At 40.1% G+C, this 25,992-nt stretch overlaps 1 protein-coding gene and 1 long non-coding RNA gene across 13 annotated transcripts in view; both read right to left on the minus strand.

The window, feature by feature from the left end:
• The window catches only part of LOC121010666 (uncharacterized), a 15,489-nt gene extending 1,463 nt beyond the window's left edge, over positions 1–14,026 (minus strand). The window contains exon 1 of the long non-coding RNA XR_005781319.1: positions 11,375–14,026. This is a non-coding gene — a long non-coding RNA (uncharacterized LOC121010666). The remainder of the gene's footprint in view (positions 1–11,374) is intronic.
• Positions 14,027–22,270: 8,244 nt separating this feature from the next.
• RAPGEF6 (Rap guanine nucleotide exchange factor 6) overlaps positions 22,271–25,992 on the minus strand; it is a 192,273-nt gene continuing 188,551 nt past the window's right edge. For all 12 annotated transcript variants that reach the window (XM_040444399.1, XM_040444398.1, XM_040444402.1 and 9 more), the window contains one exon: positions 22,271–25,871. In XM_040444399.1, coding sequence (XP_040300333.1) covers positions 25,846–25,871 — 26 coding nt within the window. In that variant the 3' untranslated portion in view covers positions 22,271–25,845. The remainder of the gene's footprint in view (positions 25,872–25,992) is intronic.

The following is a 25,992-nucleotide window of genomic DNA, read 5'->3' on the forward strand; positions in this document are numbered from 1 at the left end:
ACGTGTGTGTGTGTGTATATATATATATATATATATATATATATATATATATATATAGCAAAAAGTTTTGATGCCTGTTGTCCTCATTTCATGGCCCAAGACTCAAAGGAAATTGGGTTAAGATGATAAAATAGTAACAATTAAGACATCATGATTAAGAATAAAAGTATCTGAAGAAACTGATGTTGGTTTATCAAGATTTCTACTTTGAGCACGTTCTCAAAACACATGAATAAAATGTGCAAGGACTCATAAGCACATAAAGGACAAATGTATAAAAATGATCTGGAATTTGCTAAAACTTGCAACTCGCATAGGTAAGGAAATCATTTACCTTCTGCTTAAAGTATGCTTTGAGCACATGGCAAAGAAAGCAACTGAAATGTTACCTTCAATTTATTGTCTCCACCCCGAAGGGTCCAGTAAGAAAACTTTACCACTCAACAACTCATGTTAATCTGACTTTATATCTAAGCACATTAACTTTTCACTCTTACTATGTTTTCAGTGCTTCCTACCAGTTAGCTACTTTTGACCCCTCCCCTCATTCTCCAGTCTTCTGATCTTAACGGTTTCTGTCTGGCCTGCCTTCAGTTACCACCTGAATAAGGAGATGGAAATGTTTGATTTGAGGGGGAAGGACTGGTGATCCTGGTGCGCAGTCAGGGGGACTGTAGTCTGATTGGAAGGTGACAGCTGGGGAGAGAAGACATTATCCACCTCTTACCCCAAATTTTCTCCCCTGTAAACACAGTTCACTGGAGGTTTTACAACTGGCTCAAACTCCCATGGGCAGTAGCTTTCTATGGATAAATATGAGGACAGCCTGCTTTGGGAGCTCAGAAAGGATACCTAAGCAAGGATTTTTATTTTTGGTTTTGCCCCTCGAAAGGAACAACCAACAAGACACTTACTTAAAAATCCCCAGGGGTGCCTGGGTGGCTCAGTCCAACTTCGCCTCAGGTCATTATCTCACAGTTGGTGGGTTCAAGCCCCGCATAGGGCTCTCTGCTGACACCTCGGAGCGTGGAGCCTGTTTCAGATTCTGTATCTCCCTCTCTCTCAGTCCCTCCCCTGCTCTCACTCGCTCTCACAGATGAATAAACATTAAAAAAAAACTTAAAAATCCTCAGAGTTTCACCTAGTTACCTAAACAAACTCATTCGTTATACATCTGTGCCTTTCAAATGTTTCAGCCGACTATTTACGTTAGACCCCGATTCTTTGCCACAGCATGCTCAGGCGGTGTCTGTTTCTGGGTGTCTTTCAACATCATCGTTTAGATGTTCAGAAATAGTGCAGCGAAGAGGTAAATATCCTTGTTGCTGCTTTTGGTAGTCACTCAGATTCTAAATTCCAAATGCTATGAGATTTGAGTTTGATTTTTCACAAATCTTTGTAGATTTTGCTTACCTCTAATTTTCACTGCTTGGATAGTGTCTTAGCCTGTTTGGGCTTCAGATCTGCATAGGGTGAATAGGAATCTCTTTATAAAACATCTCTTCACAAGTGACACTTTCATGACCAGCACTTCCCGGTTGCCTTGCCTCCTGATAGTATCATCTTTGGGAGTTAGGATTTCAACATGAATTGTTGGGGGATACACACATAAAGACCAAAGCACTCAGCTACAGGAAGTGAGTGGAATCGTCCCTCTTTAGAGGCAGCCACATCCAACCTGTGCACAATGGAGCAAAGGCTACAGGCCAGTAGCCTATCAGGATCAGGCACTACTGAAACCGAGAAGCCAAAACCAGCCACCCTCTCTCCCTGCCTCCCTTTTACCAATCTGATATTCCTGAAGGAGACTAACATGACAGGTAGACATTTTAGAAAAAAACCCAGCCTGTTAGGTCATAGGAGGTGTGAAAAGTTAAGGGAAACGGAGGATTCAAGTGATCCCTGGTGTGCTAAGCCCAGAAAATGCTCTCACGGGGAAGGAAAAAAATATCAAAAAGAAATGCTCTCTTCATTCTTTGTGTCTTGAAATTTCAAAAACCTTTTTGCATTTATACTTTCCCACTTCAGAGCCTCAATAAACCTTTTGTTCTGAAGACTTGTACCCTGCTCTGGGAGATTATTTCTTCTTCTGAGGATTAGGAGATTTTTCAGTAGCAGCCCTGTAATGGAGTGCTTTCTCAGACTTGTGAGAGAAAATTATTTTGAACTCGTATATTCTATCTACAGCCAGACTGTCCGTGAAATGAGATGGCAAAATAAAGATGAGTGGTCAGAAAGTTCTCCACACACCCTTTCTGAAAATACGTACCAAAGAGTATGCTCTGCAAGAACTAGTAGAACAAATTTAAGAGGATAATTCAAAGAAATGCCAGGACTTCTAGGTCTGAAGCGGATGTAGCAGTCTATCCTAATGAGAAGAAACAAGGGGAAGATTTTAGGAAAGCTGGTTATGAGAAGCATCATTAGCTGCAAGCTTCACGCATTCAAACATTTTTTTATTGAGCACTATGTGCCCAAGGCACTGTTCACACACTGCAGATACAGCAGTGAACAAAACAAATTCCTTTACCCTCCGGGAGCTCTCATTCTAGTGTTGGGGATGCAGACAGATGGACTTTAAAAGCCAAATAAGTAAATCATGCAAGAGATCACAAAATGACCAGTGGCCTGGACAGCTGGGGATTTGGAAGAAGACCTACAGTTGGAAATGCCACCAGGCTAGGCTGAGACTGTGATAAGAAGTGGAGAGGACTGTAGTAACAGGGTGACAGAAGACGTTCTACTGTCAGTGAGCAGAAAGGACAGTTCTTGATATGCTGGTATAAACCACACACTTGTCCAAAGCTAGGACATGATTTTGAGGGAACAATGTATGTAATTTAAGAACCTAGGACAGGCTCAGCCATGCAAATAAGAGTTATATGACAACTAATTGCCTCTCTTTAAGAGTCCATAGATAATCATCTTTTAAAAGCATAGCATAAAAGAATTATTCTCACAGAACACCCCATACATTTTAGAAAATGGCAAAATTCAATGCAAGGGAAAGTCGTGGAGGAGAGTATAAGTGCTAATCTCTTTATGCAAATCCTGGGAAAAGTACTACCTCTAGGTCTGTGTTTATCTTTTACAGTTATAAACAACGTTACATGTCAACTATATCTCAATAGAGCTTGGAAAAAATTATAAGACTAACAAATTAGGGGTGTCTAGTTGGCTCTGTCAGTAGAGCATGCGATTCTTGATCTTGGGGTCATGAGTTTGAGCCCCATGTTGGGTGCAGAGCTTACTTAACAAAAACCTAACAATTGAGAAACTTAAATGTAAATTAAAACCATAAATAGAATGAGGGAGAAGGAAGTCTTGCAAGCCTCCTCTTTTACAGGATTCAAAGTTGATGAGTCAAGAAATGAAATTTCTTATTAAAGAGGTAACCTGCAGAATAATGCAAAATGCAATGTGTGTAAGTAGGAATGGAGTTAGAAGCAGGCATGGAGACTTTTATTTTTCATGTAGTTCTGGTTTTCCTGTTTGGATTTCATTTTCTTTATACTGTTAATTTCATAACAGTAACATAAAACAAAGTAACAATACCTTTTAAATAATTATCAGGGAGGTGTTTTCAGCAAGATGGCAGGCTAGGATGCTCTAGGCTCTTGTTTCCCGCACAGAAACATCAAATACACAATATATGAATCAAAATAGTTTTGTGAAAATGCTAGAAACCAGTTCGCCTGCATCAACTAAGTGAATGCCTAACAGAAAAGGCCATGCTCAGGGCACCTGGGTGGCTCAGTCGGTTAAGCGTACAACTTTGGCTCAGGTCATGATCTTACAGTTCATGGGTTCAAGCCCCGCATCGGGCTCTGTGCTGACAGCTCAGAGCCTGGAGCCTGCTTCAGATTCTGTCTCCCTCTCTCTCAGCCCCTCCCCTGTTCATGCTCTCGCTCTCTCTTTCAAAAGTAAATAAACATTAAAAAAAAAAAAAAAGGCTATGCTCAGAATGGTCAGAAATTTTGAGGCCTTTTGTTGGCCTTTGCCACACCCTTAATCTTGTGCAGTATGCCTCAGCTGTGAGAAAACCACTTAATTCTGGATTTCTCCCTCAGGACTCCAGGAAAAGAAAGAAACTTGCTTCTAACTTTCTGGCTTGTCTGGGGGCTACGTGAGGGACTGGTTTGTCTTGCCGGACTCAACACTGATGGAAATGGTGGCATAATGTGGAAGGTAGATTGGAGGATGCTGACAACAGACATGGGTGCATGTGGACTCAAGACCTGTGGATGGCTGGGGACTAGAGATCACAGGCAGGGGAACACAAACTCAAGTCTCCTGAGAAGGAGCACGAATGAGATTCTTACAGAAGCGAAACATGTCAGAGCAGTTGCTATGTGGAGAACTAGGACAAAAGCACACACGCCGTCCCAGGGAAGATACATTCCCAGGAAAGAGGAGAAGACCATCAGGCCTTCAGTTGGGCTGATGAGCGAAGGTGTTCCCCTGCATGAAGCCGGTGTGTGGAGAGTGGAAGAGGGGGCTCCTTTTTCAAATGCCCCGATCTCAACAAAAGATCATAAGACATAGAAAGAAATAACAAAACACGGCTCATTCAAAGGAACAAAATACATCTCTAGAAACCAGTCTTTAAAAAAATGCAGCTCTCTGACTTGGCACAGATTTTAAAACAGGGGTCTTACATATGCTCAGTGAGCTAAGTGAACATGGACAAATATATTTTCTCTTCCTGATTATTTTAATAGCATTTTCTTTTTTCTAGTTTCACATTTTGAATACAGTATAGACTATATGTAACATACAAAATATGTATTAACTATGTTGTTGGTAAGACTTCTGGTCAACAGAAGCCAATCAAAATTTATTTTCTTATCCAGCACCCTTTCTTAATAAAAACCCTTGAGAAAGTCGGGATAGAAGGAACATACTTAAAGATCATAAAAGCCATTTATGAAAAGCCCACAGCTAACATCATCCTCAACGGGGAAAAACTGAGAGCTTTTTCCCTGAGATCAGGAACACGACAGGGATGCCCACTCTCACCGCTGTTGTGTAACATAGTGCTGGAAGTTCTAGCATCAGCAATCAGACAACAAAAGGAAATCAAAGGCATCAAAATTGGCAAAGATGAAGTCAAGCTTTCGCTTTTTGCAGATGACATGATATTATACATGGAAAATCCGATAGACTCCACCAAAAGTCTGCTAGAACTGATACATGAATTCAGCAAAGTTGCAGGATACAAAATCAATGTACAGAAATCAGTTGCATTCTTATACACTAACAATGAAGCAACAGAAAGACAAATAAAGAAACTGATCCCATTCACAATTGCACCAAGAAGCATAAAATACCTAGGAATAAATCTAACCAAAGATGTAAAGGACCTGTATGCTGAAAACTATAGAAAGCTTATGAAGGTAATTGAAGAAGATTTAAAGAAATGGAAAGACATTCCCTGCTCATGGATTGGAAGAATAAATATTGTCAAAATGTCAATACTACCCAAAGCTATCTACACATTCAATGCAATCCCAATCAAAATTGCACCAGCATTCTTCTTGAAACTAGAACAAGCAATCCTAAAATTCATATGGAACCACAAAAGGCCCCGAATAGCCAAAGTAATTTTGAAGAAGAAGACTAAAGCAGGAGGCATCACAATCCCAGACTTTAGCCTCTACTACAAAGCTCTCATCATCAAGACAGCATGGTATTGGCACAAAAACAGACACATAGACCAATGGAATAGAATAGAAACCCCAGAACTAGACCCACAAACGTATGGCCAACTCATCTTTGACAAAGCAGGAAAGAACATCCAATGGAAAAAAGACAGTCTCTTTAACAAATGGTGCTGGGAGAACTGGACAGCAACATGCAGAAGGTTGAAACTAGACCACTTTCTCACACCATTCACAAAAATAAACTCAAAATGGATAAAGGACCTGAATGTGAGACAGGAAACCATCAAAACCCTAGAGGAGAAAGCAGGAAAAGACCTCTCTGACCTCAGCCGTAGCAATCTCTTACTCGACACATCCCCAAAGGCAAGGGAGTTAAAAGCAAAAGTGAATTACTGGGACCTTATGAAGATAAAAAGCTTCTGCACAGCAAAGGAAACAACCAACAAAACTAAAAGGCAACCAACGGAATGGGAAAAGATATTTGCAAATGACATATCGGACAAAGGGCTAGTATCCAAAATCTATAAAGAGCTCACCAAACTCCACACCCGAAAAGCAAATAACCCAGTGAAGAAATGGGCAGAAAACATGAATACACACTTCTCTAAAGAAGACATCCGGATGGCCAACAGGCACATGAAAAGATGTTCAGCGTTGCTCCTTATCAGGGAAATACAAATCAAAACCACACTCAGATATCACCTCACGCCAGTCAGAGTGGCCAAAATGAACAAATCAGGAGACTATAGATGCTGGAGAGGATGTGGAGAAACGGGAACCCTCTTGCACTGTTGGTGGGAATGCAAATTGGTGCAGCCACTCTGGAAAGCAGTGTGGAGGTTCCTCAGAAAATTAAAAATAGACCTACCCTATGACCCAGCAATAGCACTGCTAGGAATTTATCCAAGGGTCACAGGAGTACTGATGCATAGGGGCACTTGTACCCCAATGTTCATAGCAGCACTCTCAACAATAGCCAAATTATGGAAGGAGCCTAAATGTCCATCAACTGATGAATGGATAAAGAAATTGTGGTTTATATACACTATGGAATACTACGTGGCAATGAGAAAAAATGAAATATGGCCTTTTGTAGCAACGTGGATGGAACTGGAGAGTGTGATGCTAAGTGAAATAAGCCATACAGAGAAAGACAGATACCATATGGTTTCACTCTTATGTGGATCCTGAGAAACTTAACAGGAACCCATGGGGGAGGGGAAGGAAAAAAAAAAAAAAAGAGGTTAGAGTGGGAGAGAGCCAAAGCATAAGAGACTGTTGAGAACTGAGAGCAAACTGAGGGTTGATGGGGGGTGGGAGGGAGGAGAGGGTGGGTGATGGGTATTGAGGAGGGCACCTTTTGGGATGAGCACTGGGTGTTGTATGGAAACCAATTTGACAAATTTCATATATAAATAAAAAAAAAGATTTTATATTTAAGAACATTAATAAAATTAATTTTCTTTTAAAATGGAAAAAAAAAACAAAAAAAACCAAAATTTATTTTCTTAGTAGTTTTGGGGAGTCAAAAATTTTACGTGGATTTTTGAGTACATGACAGGAGGGTGGTGGTTAGCACCCTTAGCCCCCAGGTTGCTCAAGGGTAAACTGTATAATCAAACTATCAAGAGTCAAAGAAAGACAATCTTAAAGGCAGCAAGAGGAAAGCGATGCAAAAATTCTCAACAAAATGCTAACTAGAATTCATTAGCACCTTAAAGGATTATGCAGATGACCACGTGGGATTTATTCCTAGAATGCAAGATGGGGCACCGGGGTGGCTCAGTCGGTTAAATGTCCAACTTCAGCTCAAGTCATGATCTCATAGTCCATGAGTTCGAGCCCTGCATCAGGCTCTGTGCTGACAGCTCAGAGCCTGGAGCCTGCTCTGGATTCTGTGTCTCCCTCTCTCTCTGCCCCTCCCCTGCTCATGCTCTGTCTCTGTCACAAAACTAAGTAAAAAAAAAAAATAAGTAAAAAAAAAAAATAATAAAAAGAATGCAAGAATGGTTCAACATAAGAAAATCAGTCAATGTAAGACACCACATGAGCAGAAAACTGGTATGATCATCACAATTGATAGAGAAAAAAATCATCTGAAAAAATTCAATACAATCTCACAGAAAAAACACTCAACAGACTCTAGTAATAGAAAGAAAATATTTGAACAAAATGAAGGCTGTATATGGAAAGCCCACAGCTAACATCATACTCAATGGTCAAAAGACTGAAAGCTTTTCGTTTAAGATCAAAAACAAGACTTAGTTGCCTGCTTTCACCCTTCTACTGGACAAAATACCAGAAGTCCTAGCCACAGCAGTTGGGCAAGAAAAGGAAATGAAGGCATCCATACTAAAAAGGAAGAAGTAAAATTACCGCTCTTCAAAGACAGCATGATCTGTATGTAGAAAGTCCTAAAGATCTCACAAAACAAAGGACAGTTACAACAGTAAACTCCATAAAACTGCACATTCTAAATCAACACACAAAAATCGGTTATGTTTCTATATACTAACAGTCCAAAAAGGAAATTAAGAAAACAATTCTAGAGGCACCTGGGTGGCTCAGTTAAGCATCCAAGTTTGGCTTAGCTCATGATCTCACGGTTTGTGGGTTCAAGCCCCACGTTGGGCTCTGTGCTGACACCTCAGAGCCTGGAGCCTGTTTGAGATTCTGTCTGTCTCACTCTGCCCCTTCCCTGCTTACACTCTGTCTCTCTCAAAAATAAGTAAAATGTTAAAAAAAAATAAAAATAAAAAAAAAGAAAGAAAACAATTCCATTTATACTGGCCTCAAAAGAAAAAAAAAATTACAATACTTAGGAATAAATTTAACCAAGGCAATAAAAGACTGTGCACTGAAAACTACAAAACATTAGTAAAAGAAATTAAAGACACAAAAGAGGGAAAGTTATCCTGTTTTCGTGGATAGTAAGACTTAATACTGTTAAGATGTAAATACTATATAAGGAAATCTACAGATTCAATGCACTATCGAAATCCCAATGACATTTTTTGCATAAGCAAAAATACCCATCCTAACATGGATATAGAATTTCAAAGGACTCTGAAGAACCAAACAATCTTGGAAAACAACAAACTGGAGGTCTAATTTCAAAACATATTACAGTAATTAAATCCCATGTGGGATTAGCATATACAGCCATAGAATCCAATGGAACATTAGATATCCATAGAGCCCAGAAATAATTTCTCCTGTGTATGTTCCACCTACTCTACAAGGGATTTTCAACAACGATGCCAGGACCACTCAAAGGTTAAGGCCAGTCTTTTCAACAAATGCTGCTGGGAAATGGGATATAAACATGCAAAAGAATAAAGTTAAACTTTGTCATAGTCTGTTTGGGCTACTATAACAAAATGCCACAGACTGAGTGGCTTATAAACAAGAGAAATTTGTTTCTCACATTCTGGAGGCTGAGAAGCCCAAGGTTAAAGTGCCAGCATGGTTGCTTTCTGATGACAGCCCTCTTCTCACTTCACAGCCAGTGCCTGTTTGCTGTGTCCTCACGTGGTAGAAGGGCACAAGGGATCTCTCTGTTCCAAGAGCACCAGTTGTATTTGTGAGAGCAGACCCTTCCCAAAGGATGCACCTACTAATACCATCATAAAGAGCATTTCAACATATCAGTTGGAAGGAGGCACAAACATTGAGACCATAGCAGATCTTCACCTTACACAAAATATCAAAATTAAAATGGATTGAAGACGCCAATGTTAAGACTTAATATCACAAAACTTTTGAAAAGGCTTTGAGGGGAAGCTTCACAAGAGGATTTAGCAATAATTTCTTGGATATGACACTAAAAGCAAAGGCAACAAAAGTAAAAAAAAAAAAAAAAGTGAACTGGACTGTATCAAAATTAACAACTGCATCAAAAAACCACAACAGAATGAAAACATAACCTGTGGAATGGGAGAATATATATTTGCAATCATATATCCAGAATATATAAAGAATTCCTCCAAGGGTGCCTGGGGTGGTTCAGTCAGTTGAGCGTCCGACTCTTGATTACGGCTCAGGTCACAATCTCACAGTTCATGGAATCGAGCCTTGTGTCCAGCTGTGTGCTGACAACACTGAGCCTGCTTGGGAGTCTCTCTCTTCCTCTCTCTACCCTTCACCCACTCACACTTGCACATTTTCTCTCTCAAAATAAATAAACATTAAAAACAAAAGAGAACTCCTCCAACTCAGCAACAATGACCACCACCGTTAAAAAATGGGCACAGGACTTGAATAGACCTATCTCCAAAGAAAATGTACAAATGGCTAATAAGCACAAAAAAAGATGCTGAACATCACTAACTGTGAAGGAAATACAAATCAAAACCACAGTGAGATACTACCTCACACCCATTAGGATAGCTACAATTAAAAAAATAAAAAACCAACAAACCCAGAAAATAACAAGTGTCAGTAAAGATGTGTAGGAATTGGGACCGTGTACCATTGCTGGTGGGAATGTAAAACAGTGCAGTTGCCATGGGAGAACAGTACAGAGTTTTCTCAAAAATGAAAAATGCTGCTACCATATGATCCAGCAATCCCATTCCTGGGGGTATATGCCAAAGAAGTGAAAGCAAAGTCCCAGAGGTACCTGCACACCTATGCTCACAGCAGCATTATCCACAATAGCCAAGAGTTAGAAGCAACCCAAGTGACCAGCAAGAGCTGAATGGAAAAATAAAATATGTGCACATCTGTGTGTGCACACACACAGAGGAATACTCTTCAGCCTTGACGAGAAAGGAAATTCTGCCACCGTACAACATGGATGAATGAACCTTGAAGACAGACACCACACTAGGTGACACACACCAAGCACAAAAAGACAAACATTGTGTTTTTATATAAGTTAATAGAAGTTTATAAAATATAAGTTATCTACGGTAGTCAGATTCAAACAAACAGAAAGCCAAAGAACAGGTCAGGTTAACTGACTCACAGACAACCGCAGAGTGCACAAATGAAGAGACAGGAAACATCGTGGGCTATTCAGAGCATGATCAAGTGCATAGGGAGAAACGCCTCAGAGCAGATGTGGACCTCCAGCTGAGAAATGCCGATGAGTGACTTAATCACTGGACACCCTCCTCTCTATTCCTGCTGAATGCATCCTGGGGATGAACTTGAATAGAGTCAATCTCCGCCTACCCCTGCACGCCAGGAGAAATGCCTTCAGGACTGAGATCTCATTAAAAGGCACATGGGCACGTGCCTTTTGCCAGCACCAGAGACCCCAAAAGAGGCCATGTCAGAAGCTCAGGCTGTTGAGCAACTGCCCGATACCTCAGGACTGAGCTGTGTTCTTTCCTCAGGTAGCACGAGTTCTGTACAGACTGTCAAACCATTACAAGGTCTCCACTCGACTCACTGGACAGATAGTATATAGTGCTCCCACAGAGCGTCCTCACTGGGCCAGTGTGGAGCAGGGGCCTTGGGGGAAACAAATCATGGAAGGCTATGAAAAACCACTTGATGCTTTCAAATGAAGCCTCAGACATCACGCACAGGGTCAATCTCATCAGAGCATCCCACATGAAGAACACCACATGCCAAACTGTGACGTGGCCGAGGGGCTTTCCTGGTGTGATGGGCAGAGAGTAAGGGGAAACCCAGTGCAGCCCAGCCAGTTATTCCAGGAAATCAGTGAGTGGCGAGCACGTGTTCCCTTGAATTAAACAAACCTCTCAATCATCTTCTTGACCTGGATTTCAGAAAACAGGCTGTTCTTTGCCTTCCATGACATTGGCACCCTCCTTTCTCTGCCCAGTAGCTTGTGAAGTCACTGGAGGTTTCTCTCTCCTTTGTCGCCAGCCACTTGCAGCTCTCAAATCTGAACAGAAAACCAGAGAATCAGCAGGTGTTTCAATCTAGTTCAAGGCTGTTCATGAGCAAGTTCCTCAGACCCTCTATTTCCTAAAAACAAGGATTTCGGGACTGATAAAAGAAAATCACCAGCATACGCTCCTACTGAAAGAGATAGTACAAAATTAATTAAGAGTGCTGCTTTCTTTCCAACCTTAAGAAATAAATGCAGAAGATAAATTTCCAGTACAGGTTCAATGATTGGTTTATTCATTAGACTTTTATTAGTTCCAGATTGCCAAAAGCGCTTTACAGACCTGGCCTAACAGGGGAGGGAAAGCAAAGCTCAGTGGACGTGCTAGGCTGTGGGGCTATTTGAGGGTTGGGCCACTGCATGGAGGGGATGAAGACGTGCTTAGTAAAGGCCAGCCTTGCGCTAGGCATGTGTGGGCTGTGCTCATTCTCACAGCCATCCTCTTAGGGAACTTTTACCCCCCATTGCACGGATGATTGGAGAGGGTACGTAACTTGCTCAAGGTCAACCAGCTAATTATTGGGTGTAGTAGTCTTGTAGTTGAGAAAGAGTGTCATGGGAGCTCACAGGAATTGACCTCCACCTATATGCTAAGGAATGTAGGAAGGCCTCACACAGGCCCACCTGCAGTCATGCACACAATACGTGTGTGTGTGTGTGTGCGCGCGCGCGCGCGCACGGGGGGTGGGGGGGAGGTTACTGTCACTTGAAATCCCACCAGAACACCATGCCTTGGAGACGGGATGGTTGCCTTAAAAAAGGGACTTGGGGACATGTTCTAAAACGAGGGAAGGCAGGGAAGCAAGGAAGGAGAAGGCAGAACTGGGGTTAAGTCCACATAGGTCGGCTGCCTGCCAGTCATGATCTCTAAGAGAACAGGCTTTCACAGCAAAGACAGTAGCCCCTCTGCTACACTTCTAACTCTCCTTCCCTGTCACCTGAGTGGAGGTGGGGGGGCACCTGACTCTGAAGCCTCAAACCCATGCTCATCAGGAGCCCTGATGCAGTAACATTCCAGGCCCCAGTAGTCTTTAAACCAGAAGGTGGAGACAGGACAAGGCTCAGGAGTAACTAGTGCAAAACATTTTTTAAATTGTAAGATAAAAAATAGTGAAAAGAAACCCAGAATGCCAATGACTTAGTGGTAGAACCCACCCCAAGATCCAGGCTGCAGTGGATTTGCTGGCTTTGGGGCCATCAGAAGCCAGACGGAGGCCTGATGTGCTGCTCTAAGCAGGCCACAAAGGATTCCGGAACTCTCGCCATCCTGAGCATCTTGGTTGCTGGCAGATCTCTAGACCACAACACAATACCTGTCCCTTCCACGTGCCTCCTGGAACAGAAAGAGCTCTTTGGCTATCTCGTCTATTATTTTGCCTCTCAAAGGAAGTCACGAGTTCAATTAAGATTTAAAGTCTGACCTTGGCAATGACAAAAAAATTGCTACTTTTAAAGCTTCTTTCTTTGCTCCTTAGTATGACAAAGCCCTAGAGGGTTTTAGCGAAACGAAGTGCTTGACTTAAAATCCAAGTTCAAGTTTCCCTGTGAATTTTTGCCCTAGGTGCAATATCAGTGCTGACTAGCTACTTGATATTTGGTGCCCTAGGGGATTTTATGGATGAGAGGCAGGGGAGTGATCATTTGCAGTTTGGGTTTTTTAGGTGTGTGCAGTTGCCCTAAACATGCTTCTGGTCTCAAAGGACTTGAAACTCATCACTGCCTACCGATTCCCTCAGCCTACCACAAATACTTCATTTGTTCATTTTTCTTGGGTTGGATTTTTTTTTTGGCAATTAAAAAAAATTGTGGTAAAATACACAAACCTAACCATTTTGAAGTGTACATTTCAGGAATGTTATATACATTTGCAACGTCATACAATCCATCTCCAGAAATTTTTCATCTTGCCAAATGGGAATTCTATACCCATTGAACCATAACTCAATTTTTCCCTCCTGCCTAGCCCCTGGCAATTGCTATTCTACTTTCTGTGCCTGTGAATTTGACTCTATTAGGTACCCCACACAATCAAAATAATTCAGTTTATCTTTTTGTTCGCTGGCTTAATTCCCTTAGCATAATGTCTTTTCTTAAAGTTCATTCATGTTATAGCAGCTGTCTGAATTTCCTTCCTTTTAAAAGCTGAATAATATTCCATTTTATGTTCATACCACAAATTATTTTTTGATGCATCCATCGATGAACACTTGTGTTTCTTCCACCTTTTGGCTATAGTGAATCATGCATGGGTGTGCAAATACCTCTCTGAGACTCTGTTCTCAATTCCTTGGGATATATGCCCAGAAATAGGATTGCTGCATCATATGGTACTATTAATTTTCTGGAGGAACCTCCAGGGCATAGGGTTCTAATTTTTCCACCTCTCCACCAACACTTGGGATTTTATTCTATTTTTTATAGTACCCATCTTAATGTGATTATGATTTCCATTTCCCTCATAATTAAGTGATGTTGAGCATCTTTTCATGTGCTTATTGACCATTTGTGTATCTTTTTTAGAGAAGTTTCTTTTAGGTCCTTTACACATTTTAAAATTATTTTTATTGTTGAACAAGGAATGTTTAATAAATTTTAAAAAATCTTTTAAACTATTAGATATTTCTAATATATGTCTTTAAAAGTGTGAAAGTATTAAGAGGAGTGTCTTACCCAACATGACGTTATATTTGTTCAGTGATACCTTCAGAGAACCCCTGGGTACAGCCTGCCTCTACCTTAGAGCTCCTCTGTGCCTTGTCCGAGTTTTTAGACTCCTTCCACCTCAGGGTGCCTTCATCACATTCTTAGTGCTAGGAGTATGGTTCTTTCTAGTTCTCCACTCACTTATTAAATTTCTGACTCCCAGTGTGTTTTAACTTAGAAACAGTGAAGTGCTGAGTCTCATCAACACGTTACGAGTATAGTCTTAGTGCATTTTCTATTTGGAACCAATTTTAGTTTGGGGAGCATCTTGATTATATTTCCAAGAGGTGCTTTTGTCAGATAAGTGACCACTACATAAAGGAGTGTTGGCCAGCCAAGTTGGGTCAAGAAATGAAATTCTAGAAAAGGAGATGAAATGGAAGAATTAAGGGAGAAAACTACCCAAGTGTGATGAGGGTTAAGAGGCAGGCAGGCAGACAGAGTGGCAGCACAGGCACGTGCGAGGTGGCCGGGCACTGACAAAGGATTATACATGTGTGAACTCACTTCATCTGCAGAGCAACAATAAATACGAGACAGGTTATTGCTGGTAACCTGTTTGTGGATAAGAGAACTAAGGCAGAGAGAATATACAGCGAATAAGTAATAATATTAGTTATCTGTTGCTGTAAATTATCACGAACTCAGCAGCTCAAAATAGCACAATTTCAGTGCGTCAGGAGTTTGCGCTGAGGTTGGCTGGGTCATCTGCTCAGGGTCTCCCATGGCTGTAATCAAGCTGCTAGCTGTGCTGTGCTCAAATCTGGAGGCTGACCTAGGGAAAAAGCCACTTCCTAGCTGGTCCAGATTTGGGGAGAATTCATTCCCTGGAGAACTGAGGGTTCCACCTTCTTCCTACTGTTGGCTGAATAGATAGCAGGAACTCCATGTTCCCTGCAGTGTTATTCACAACTGCCAAGATTTGGAAACAATCTGTTGATGAATGGGGAAGCAAAATGTGGTATGTGCAAAGGATTATTATTCAGCCTTTAAAAAGAAAAAAAAAAACAAAAAAAAACAAAACATCTAGCCTTTTGTGGGAAACATGGATGAACCTGGAGGACATTATACTAAGTGAAATAAGCCAGGCACAGAAAAACAAAGAATGCATGATCTCACTTATGTGTGGAATATGGGGGGTGCCAGGAGTTGAGGGGTGTGGGAACGGGAAGATGTTGGTCAAAAGGTACGAAGATTCATTTATGCAGGATGAGTAAGTTCTGGAGTGCTACTATATGGCATAGGGACTAGAGTCAATACTGTACTGCATAGATGAAATTTGCTATGGGAGGTGATTTTAAGTGTTCTCAACACACACAGATTATGAGTATGTGAAGTAATGAATACGGTAATTAGCTTAACTGTGGTAACCATTTCACAACATACACATACATTAGACCATCATGTTGTACAGTTGTATGCTGCCATCCACTGAATGCTTATGCCCCCACCCCCATTCACATGCTGAAATCCTAATCGCTAAAGGTGAGGGTATTAGGAAGTGAGGCCTGTAGCAGGTGATTAGGTCAAGTGGGTGAAACCCTCATGATTGGGATTAGTTCCCTTATAATAGAAGCCCCTTCTCTGTGAAGACAAAGCAAGAAAGCACCATCCATGAACCAGGAGAGCGGCCTTCAAAGAACAGTGAGCCTGCTGGCACCTTGATCTTGGACTTCCCAGCTTTCAGAACTGTTTTGTTAGCCCAAACTAACTAAGACATATACCTCAAATATATACAATTTTTATTTGTCAAGCATACCTCAGTAAAGCAGGGGGGGTGGGGAGCCCTAAATCACATCACTTAAAAAATACATCTTATATGAAAAATATTAAAGACCTTAAACCAAAACAATAAAACAGTGAGAGTCAAGAGAAAATCTAAATAAATGCAGAAATATACTGGCTTCACAGATCAGAGGACTAAATTTTATGAATATGTTAATTTCCTTCAAATTGTTATATTATTTCAAAAAAAAAAAACCCTCCTCAAAATTGCAATTGTGTGTGTGTGTGTGTGTGTGTAAGTTGATAAGCTGGCCATTAGATTTATTTGGAAATGCAAATGATAAAGAACAGCTAATATTCTGGAAAAACACCAGGGTCAGCAAACTTTCACTACCAGGTATCAGTAGTATCAGTATCACTGCTAGAGCAATGAAGACAATGTGGTATTAGGGAAGAATACGCTGATAAAACAGAATACAGACCCCTGAATAACTCAAACATATACAGACAGCTGGCTCATAGCACTGTAATCAATGCAACAAAGGATTTATCTTTTCAACAAACAGTATAGGAACAATCCATAGGGGAGAGAATGGAACCTGACCTCTACCTTACATTGGGCACAAATTCTATTCCAGATAAACTGTAGATCCAAATTTAAAAGGTAAGACACTGAAGTATTTGAAAAATATTGGCACAAATATGTTAATGAATTTGGAGCAGAGAAAGACTTCTTAGATCACACCAGAAAAAGCATTAACCATAAAGGAAAAGAGTAATGCAGTTTCTCCAGTTTAAAATTAAGAACTTTTCGGGGCGCCTGGGTGGCGCAGTCGGTTAAGCGTCCGGCTTCAGCCAGGTCACGATCTCACGGTCTGTGAGTTCGAGCCCCACGTCAGGCTCTGGGCTGATGGCTCAGAGCCTGGAGCCTGTTTCCGATTCTGTGTCTCCCTCTCTCTCTGCCCCTCGCCCGTTCATGCTCTGTCTCTCTCTGTCCCAAAAATAAATAAACGTTGAAAAAAAAAAATTAAAAAAAAAAAAATTAAGAACTTTTCTTTTTCATTATGACAGAGCATGCCATAGAGTGGGAAAAGTTATTAGTCATGGATGTAACTGATAAAGGAGTCATATCCAAAATACATAAAAAACATCTACAAGTAGATAAAAATGAAATAGACTAAAAAATGTACTTCATAAAAGTGAAAATCAAATGGCCTACAAATTATGAAAAGGAGCTCAATTCCCTATAACCAGGGAAACAAAAACTAAAACCATAATAAAATACCGTTACATATCTACCAAAATGGCCAACATTAAAAATGTGAAAAATACCAAGTGGTCTGAACAGACAGCTGCCAGGAGTCTATGGAATATGCAGTGGTTCAGTGTAGACTGCTAGCAATCTGACTTGTTCTTATGTGTTACCTGATTTTCCTTCCTGCTCAGAATTGGGTCATCAGAGTTGGGTCATATGTGGAAATCTGGAAGATTTCCCTTAGGTGCCCTGGAAAACACCAAATCCTATGTACAAATGTACAAATGATATGTTAGGAAATCACTGCATCCACACTGTCCAGGGTTTATCCAAAGAGAATGTCTAAAATTCTATTTTCTAGTTGGAAATGTTTCAGTTTCATCACCCCTGTGAAGGAGAGCTCAAAATATTTCACTGTGGACTGCAGGCATACCGGGAAAGACGGCTAAGAAATTACCTCGCTCTTAACGTTTCTGAAGACAAAGACTGCGAGAAACACGCTTTAGTGTGGCGCCATCTGGTGGCTCCAATGTATTTTACCACAACTTCCCCTTTCAGGCCACATTTTTACAAAGTATAAAAGGTTCCGGCCCCTGATCAGCTGCTGCTACAGTCAAAATAGAGCAGAGCAGAGCTAAAGTTCCACACGAACTCTAAACCGATGTAGTTTTTCAAAATGGGATTAAGCAACTTTCCATGTTTAATGGAAATTTTCCCCTCTAATTTAGTTTAAGTCTTGCCCTGTTTCCTATTGAGGGTTTTTCTTTTGATATACAGATGTACTTCATATATTCTGGATACCCGTCCCTTGAAGGGGTATATGAATGAAAGTACATTGTCCAACGCTATATGGCCTTTTGTGTTTTTATCTTTTTTTAAAATAATTTTTTAACGTTTATTCATTTTTGAGAGGCAGAGAGAGCGCATGAGCGGGGAAGGGGCAGAGAGAGGGAGACAGAGAATCTGAAACAGGCTCCATCCAGGCTCTGAGCTGTCAGCACAGAGCCCAACGTGGGGCTTGAACTCACAGACCGTGAGATCATGACCTGAGCTAAAGTCAGACGCTCAACCGACTGAGCCACCCAGGCGCCCCCCTTTTGTGGTTTTAAATGGTATCTTAAGATAAACCTGTCTTTAAGACAGTCAAATACATCAATCATTTCCTTTAGAGTTGTCTTAGGAGGACCTTATTTAAGAAATCCTTCCTATTGCTGACATTTTGTTAAGATAAGCATTGTTTCTTCTGTAAGCATTGGTGCAATTTTTTGATAAAGTCATCCAGGGCTTGAGTTTTCTTTGTGGAAAGGCTTTCAAAATGACAGCTTCAACTCCTTTAACAGCCACAGGATTACTAAATTTTCCTTGTTACAGATTTGTTTTTTTCTGTGAATTTATTTCATCTATATTTTGGTTACTTTAAACGTCTCGTCTTTAATGACGTTAATCATAATGATTCCTTTTCATTCCTAATAACAGTTTTGCCATTTTTCTCTTTTCTTGGTCATTCCCCCTAAGAGATTAGCAATTTTATTAGTCTAAAATTTTTAAAGAGTTTAGTGCTTTGTTAATCTTCTGTTGGTCACGTTATATATTTCATTAATTTCTGTTATTTTCTTGAATTTATTAGAATTTAATTTGCTGTTATTATTCTGGTTTCTTGACAAGGATGTTTAATTCATTTTTAGCCTAACTTTCTTACATATACATTTTAAGGCTACAAACTTCCCCTTTAAGTATGGCTTTAATCTCAACCAAAAGGTTTGATATTCATATTTCCATTTTAATTAAAAATTTTTTTCTACTTTCCACCAGGTTATTGGGGGAAACATTTCTTAACTTCTAATTTTTAGTTTGTGTTACTAGTTTAATTTTGTACAGATAGCCTTTTCTACAGGAGTCCAACTTTTCGCAATTTTTTACTTACTTTATGGCTTACCAGAGAGCCAACTTTGATCAGTGCTCTGTGTTCACCTGGAAAGAACATAGGCTTTGCTGTTGCTGATTAAGTGTTCTATATAGTCCATTAGATTAAGTTTGTTAATTGTGTTGTTCCTGCCCTCTGTATCCTAAATGCTTTTTTTTGGGGGGGGGGGGGCGGGGGAGATAGGGTGTGTGTGCTTGCTTGTTATTGTTATTTACTGACAGTTATATTCAATTTTTCTATATGGACTTCCACTTCCAGTCAAGATGGAGTAAGTACCACTTTACCCTCATGCCTCAAGTAACTAACACACTAGAGAAAACATGTAAAACAATGCCACTTAAGACACTGGACATCGGGCAGTGAAGAACAGTAATCCTCGAGAGCACAAAAACAAGAGCTGAGCCTTACCTCTGCCCCAGTTTACTACCTGAAGAAAACTTCCAGGCTGTAATGTAAGGGAGGAGAAACTGAGGCGGAGCTCATCAGTGTTCCAGAGCTGACGAGACAGGTGAGAGTCCGGGAAGATGCAAGTAACTAGAGTTCAATCTTCCATAAGCTTCAAAAACAGACAAAGAGTAACTTCCAGCTCTTTCCACGAGTCCAGTTTAACCTTAATACCAAAACCTAACAAGGGTATTATAAGACAGGGATGTTAGACACCATCTCTCTCTCCAACATAGATGTAATATTCTAAGTAAAATACTGCAAAATCAATCAAGAAATACAAGATATATCTATATATCTTGTTTATATATCTATAAAAAGAAAGTATCATAACCAAGTGGGGTTTGTTCTAGCAAAGCCGATGGTGGAGTGGGGGAGCAGGTGTGGAAGAGGGAGGGGTTACACTAGGAAATCTATGAACTAACCAACCACACTAAGAGATACAAGAAAAATAATTCGATGATCTCAACAGATTCAAGAAAAGTCATGCGCCAAAATTCAGTACACCACAAACCCACTTACCAAGTTATAAATAAAAGGAAACACCCTAAATTCACCCTAAAGAATACTTATTAAAACCCCAGAGCAGTCATTCTGATCAATAGTGAATCACAAAATTTACCCTTGAGATCAGGAGCAAAGAAAGGAATTTCACCCTGACCACTTCAACACTGTACCAGCACCGTGACCAGGGCAATCAGGTGAGAAATGAAAGGCAAAATGACTGGAAATAAATAAAAGTCATTATGAGCACATGATAGGGAGTATCTAGAAAAATCCAAAAGAAACACAAACCTAGAATAAATGAATTAAGATTGCTAGATACAGGTCATTATAAAACTACTGTAGTTCAATATTCTAGCAAAAAAATTTAAAAAAAAGATCTTAAAAAAACATTTAACAAAAGAGAATATCCAAAAGGCCGATAAATATTTGAAAAGATGCTTAGCATTGTTAGTCATTGTGAAAATTAAAACCACAGTAAGATACCAGTACACACTATCACAATGTCTGAAATGAGAAAAATTAGAAATATTGAGTTTGGCAAGGATGATAGGAATGTCCCTTGTGTAAACAGTTGCAAAAACAACAGACTGATCAGGTGGCTATAGAGAGTGCTTCTGGGGTGGCCAGTACCCCTGGTCTTTGTTCATCAGGTGCTTCTGGAGGATGGCAGAGAGGTTGCAGATTCTGGGTCCGCAAGATCAGACAAATAACATAGTGTGTCGGGTTACAGTAACAAAGGACCAAAAATTGGGTGTCTTAAAACAACGCCAGAAGTCCAAAGCAAGGTGTCCTCCAGAGGCGTTAAGGAACAATCTCCTCTCTTCTAGTTCCTGGAAGCTGTTGGCATCCTTCCACTCCTGGCCACATCTGCTGTCTTCACACTGCCTTCTCCACTAGGTCTATTTTTATCTTCTTAGTTTGTCTCTCTCTTACAAAGACACTTGTGTTGGCCTACAGGACTCATCCAGATAATCCAAAGTAATCTCATCTCAGAATGCTTAATTATATCTACAAAGAGCCTGTTCTTAAATGCAGTAACATCTACAAGTTCTAGAAATTAGGGCTTGATATTTTTGGGTAGCCATTACTCAACCTATTACACCCATGTTTAGTATTTTATAAGTACAGGAATGAACTAGTGATACTGCACAAATGGTTAGGGGATCAGCCTGGGAAAACCTGGTGTGTGTGCTGGGAGGACGAAGAAGCCCTACCTTTCACAGAAATAGTATTCTTTGGGTACAGACTAAAGATTGGGAAAATTTTAGAAAGGAATGCTAAAACATAATTTCCTCCTTCTCTGCCAAGGTCCTAGGATCTGATCCCGTAAAAGAAGCTGCTGCATTTATTGCCACTAGAGGAATGGGCAATAGCATGCCGTGCTGGGCCAAGCCAGCTGCCAACTCAACATGCATTCTTTCCTCCTTCATTGAAAGGAATCCCACTTGTATTTGGAACCATGGATTGCTCAACTAAAAATTTCACGTCCCAGGGTGCCTGGCTGGCTCAGTCGGTTGAGTGTCCAACTCTTGATCTCGACTCAGGTCATGCTCTCACAGTGGCTGGTGGGATCGAATCCTGTGTCGGGCTCCAAGCTGACAGCACAGGGCCTGCTTGGTATTCTCTCTCTCCTTCTCTCCCCCATCTCCACCCCCCAGCCCCACCACCTCACTCTCAAAAATAAATATACTTAAAAAAAAAAGTTCACTTCCCAAGTTTCCTTGCAGCCACCGATAATGTGACACATTTCTGCCTAGTGAGATAAAAGCAGAAATACCTAGTGGAGCTTCTGGAAAAGCTGCTATTTTGCTAATAAAATCTGCACCTTTTCCCTTAAGCCCTTCCTACAAAACAGAGGTGATGTCAACAGATATCAATGTCCTGACAAGGGCCCCGAGTCCTTGACAGCAGTGTGCAGTCACTTGATTAGCCCTGGACAGTCTGCCCACAGACTTTCCTGTCATAAGAGAAAAACAAGCCCTAATGGGAGTAACCATTATTGCTTGATACGTAATCGAACACACTTTGTAAGAACCAAACAACAGGTGGGCATTTTATAAGACACTACAAAGTCAACAATAATTGCATCATTCCAGTATCTGGAGATGTGACACCAATGCCGGTCCCAGACTGGCCCTCTTGAGTTATCTGTGTCCATTCATTTGTAATAACGTGCAGAGAAGGTTAATGTAGATTCTTTATTGATTCCACCAATGTATTAGTAGATATGATAATAATAAACAGTACTTTTACATTCTCTTAACCAAAAATATAACAAATATTTACACTCAGTAAAAATACAAAAAGCATACAGAGGCACTGTCTTTCTAAAAGACATAAGTTTAAGAGGTATCAAAAAATAGGAGACAAACATTGCTCATTACAGGATACTTTACAATCACTGAATTGTGCAGTATAATTGCATTCGATTACAACTGTGCAGTTTTGTTTTGTCTTTTTCTGATAAGCTCACATGTTTCTATTTCAAAAGGTCAAGTACAACTGCATTCTGTGTATCAAAAATAAAGAAGCCTTAAAAAAGCACAACAAAAGCTGAAGATGAACTGGAGTTCAAGTTTAAATTTGAAAATGTACTGTGACACTTTTTTGAAGATTTATCCCTTTTTTCTGGCCTTTAAGGTACTGCTAACGGGATACATCTACTTTAATATCACATTTTTTAGAAACTTAAAATGTATCAGAATAACAGTAATTGTTTTAAATATACAAAGAAACTCTTTCTCTCCTTCTTTTTATAGAGAAGAGAACACTTTATAAAACTTAGGTTTGTTCTTGGGAATCCTCATGATTACTGCCTCATTTCCCGGCCTGGGAGATTCTCAAGGAGGCTATACAGATGACAACAGTGTGACTTATCACCCTCATGAAAAAACAGTTAAGTCTTTTTCTCCCCAAAGATCAGATTCATAGTAATCATTTGGAGGAAATAAGAATCTACGACTTAAGATAAACTTTTATGGAAGTATATACTGGATTTATTCATTGTTCAAATCTTTCATTATGAAGAAACTGTTTTGTTGAAACTTATTTGGTAGAAACTTTGCACTGAGGATTTACTACTTCATTAAGTCCCGACAGATTTAGAGTTGAGGTGGGATGAGGGCACTAGTCTCATTAAAATTTTAAAATAAAAACAAAAACAAATGGGGACTGAGAACTGGAGGAAATACAGGTTAAGGCTTCTCTTGTTCTAGTCATGTAACAAACTAAGAGAAGGCAGAAGTGTTCCCTAAATTAAAATTAAAATGTAAAAATCCAAACTCCATGAGTTCTTAGGAGATACACACATACCACATACAAAGCATTTGGCTTTAGTTCCTGATCACTGTGATTGGCTGACTCAAACACTCACAGCTGGAGCCAGACAGACAAAGTCAGCTACAAGGTGCAGTCCCAAAGCACAGCCTCTGACTCTCTGTGCAAGATATTATTGACACCATTAAGGACAAAGACAGGTAAGGCTCCCATATGATTTCAAACACCTGCAAATGAACAGATATTTTACAAACAGCACATTTTTTTTCTGGGGAAATGGATATAAAATAGAATAAATACTCAAACTTGACAAAAAAAAAATGACTAACAAAAGTATCTTTCTTTGTTTGGCTCTGGACATGAAAACAATACTGCATAAATCAGTGAAGGAACATTTTTTGTAATCAAAGGACCAGTATTTATAGGTTAAATCACTACAGTGTGACTTTTAAACCAGGATTTTTGATCCAGGCCATTTTCCATTTCAACAGACCAAGAAAGCTAGAGAGCCAATTAGCCTCATTCTGACATACCTGGTGGGGTGGGGTGGTGGGCAGGTTTTTAAGGCTTTAAGTTTCAGATTGACATTTTTTTGTTTTGGTTTTGGCCCAAAGGAAGTTTTCAGATAGGCTATTTTTCCTAAAATGAAGAGACAAGCATTTTGGCAGAAAAGATAGACCACTGCCACTTACCACTTGGAAATGATTCATGATTTTAAAACGAAGGGGACTGGGGTGGGAGAGGTGCCTAACTGGCTCAGTCAGTAGAGCATGTGACTCTTAACCTCAGGGTCAACAGTTCAAATTCCACTAAGGCATGAAGCCTACTTAACAACAACAACAACAACAACAACAACAACAAAAAACTAAGGGTTGGGGTGGGGGAGTGCAGGGAAGGAGATAGAGAAGAGACAGCTAGGAAAAAAAGAGGAAACACAGTCTTGAAAAGGAAATCACAAACCAGCTAAATCCTATAAATTCACATATAGACAACTAGTACTCAGAAGTAAACCCATTTTGGCTCCAAGTTGATCTGGGTAGTGCACATGAATGGCTTTGGCTTTTTTTTTTTTTTTTTTTCTTTTTTTGGTAGTCATAGAAGTTAATTAAGCTCTCACCTGCATTTACATTTTTAAAACATGATTAAATTTAAACTTAAGATATAGAAAACACCGTATTTAATTTGTAAAAATGTGTAAGGTCTAGGTCGCCCAGTAAACAGTCACGGAAATTTTACTAAACAATTAAGGAGCGCCATGCCCAACAGACTGTTAAAACATAGATCTCTTTCCTCTCAAGGGCTTAAACTGAGAGCCAAGAGACAATCATTCTCATAATTCTAGCTCCTCTGTCCCCCCCTAAAATTTTCAACCAATTAATACCTTGGTACACTAATGAGCTGTGTTGCAGGCAGCTGGGGGCCGCAAGGTTTATGAACACAGCCTCATGCTGTGAGATTGAGTGGAGGGGATGTTGCAGAACATTACATAAAGCTTAATTCATCTCCATGATTACACACCAATGATTGCACTTCCTTCTTAAAAAAAGAACTCCATTATTTGAGCATTTAAAAATTTTTGTTTTGGGTTTCTGCAGAACTCTCTAGAACCCATTCCCTACTTACTGGATTTATACTTTCAGGTAGATGCAGCACGACATTCACTTCAAAAAGGGTTGGTATACATGTTTAAGGAAAACTTCATTCTTTAGAGATGAGGGTGGCTACCGACCTAATTATAGCCTCCCTTTCCCAAAGGACTGATAAGAAACCCTGTGGCAGCTTCATTTGGCCTTGCAAATCAGCAGATGGCAGTATCTTCCCTCCTAACACCTCAAACAAATACGGCTTCCTTCCCCACTCAAACGGAGACCCTACCTTGCACTGGTGCAACAGATCAAGTTCATCTCTGTATACATTAAGCATATCATCCTGTAAAGATGACTTCAGTTTGTTCAGACCAGAGACAGTTTTATGGCCTAAAACATAAACATCCACTAATGGTAGCTCCCCAATACAAAGAAAACCACAAAACTTGAAATAATAAGTTACTTTTCAAATACACAAGAGTATCCTTGATATTGGCAGACATTTTCAATTTGTCCATTAACCCAAGCTATGGCTTGGAAATACTACCACTACTCTCTTAAAAATAACTTCTTCAAGAAAAATCTGATATACACAGGGAGGACTCTGAGTTTGAATCTGTTCTAGTAACTGTGGTCCCAAGGCAGGTCTGGTGTGTGAAGTGAAGACTGGTTTCCAGGCACAATATCCATAGCTGAAGAAACTATGCATCTACAAGGATTAAATAAAAGGAAGCATAACTCAGGGCTATTTCATTGCTCAGGGTACGGGGAATGAAACCTCTGGATTAGCAGCAGCAGCAAGCTTTTTGTTGGCAATGGCCTGCAGAATCATGACGTGGTTCTACCCACTCCTTCCCCGACGACTTTCAGTAAACTTCAAACGGGTGCTCCAAAGTCTAGACTGCTGAGACCTGTTCATTTTCTGCAAACAGTAAAAACAGAGGAAAGTGGTAGATGAGGCATATTAATGAAAATCAACTTACAATGTAGTTACCTGTTTAGACAATTAGTCAATTTCAACGAGAAATCCTCTCAAATATCCC

Source organism: Herpailurus yagouaroundi, unplaced genomic scaffold (assembly GCF_014898765.1).
Source record: "Herpailurus yagouaroundi ecotype Mexico unplaced genomic scaffold, PumYag 192, whole genome shotgun sequence".
NCBI lineage: Eukaryota > Metazoa > Chordata > Mammalia > Carnivora > Felidae > Herpailurus > Herpailurus yagouaroundi.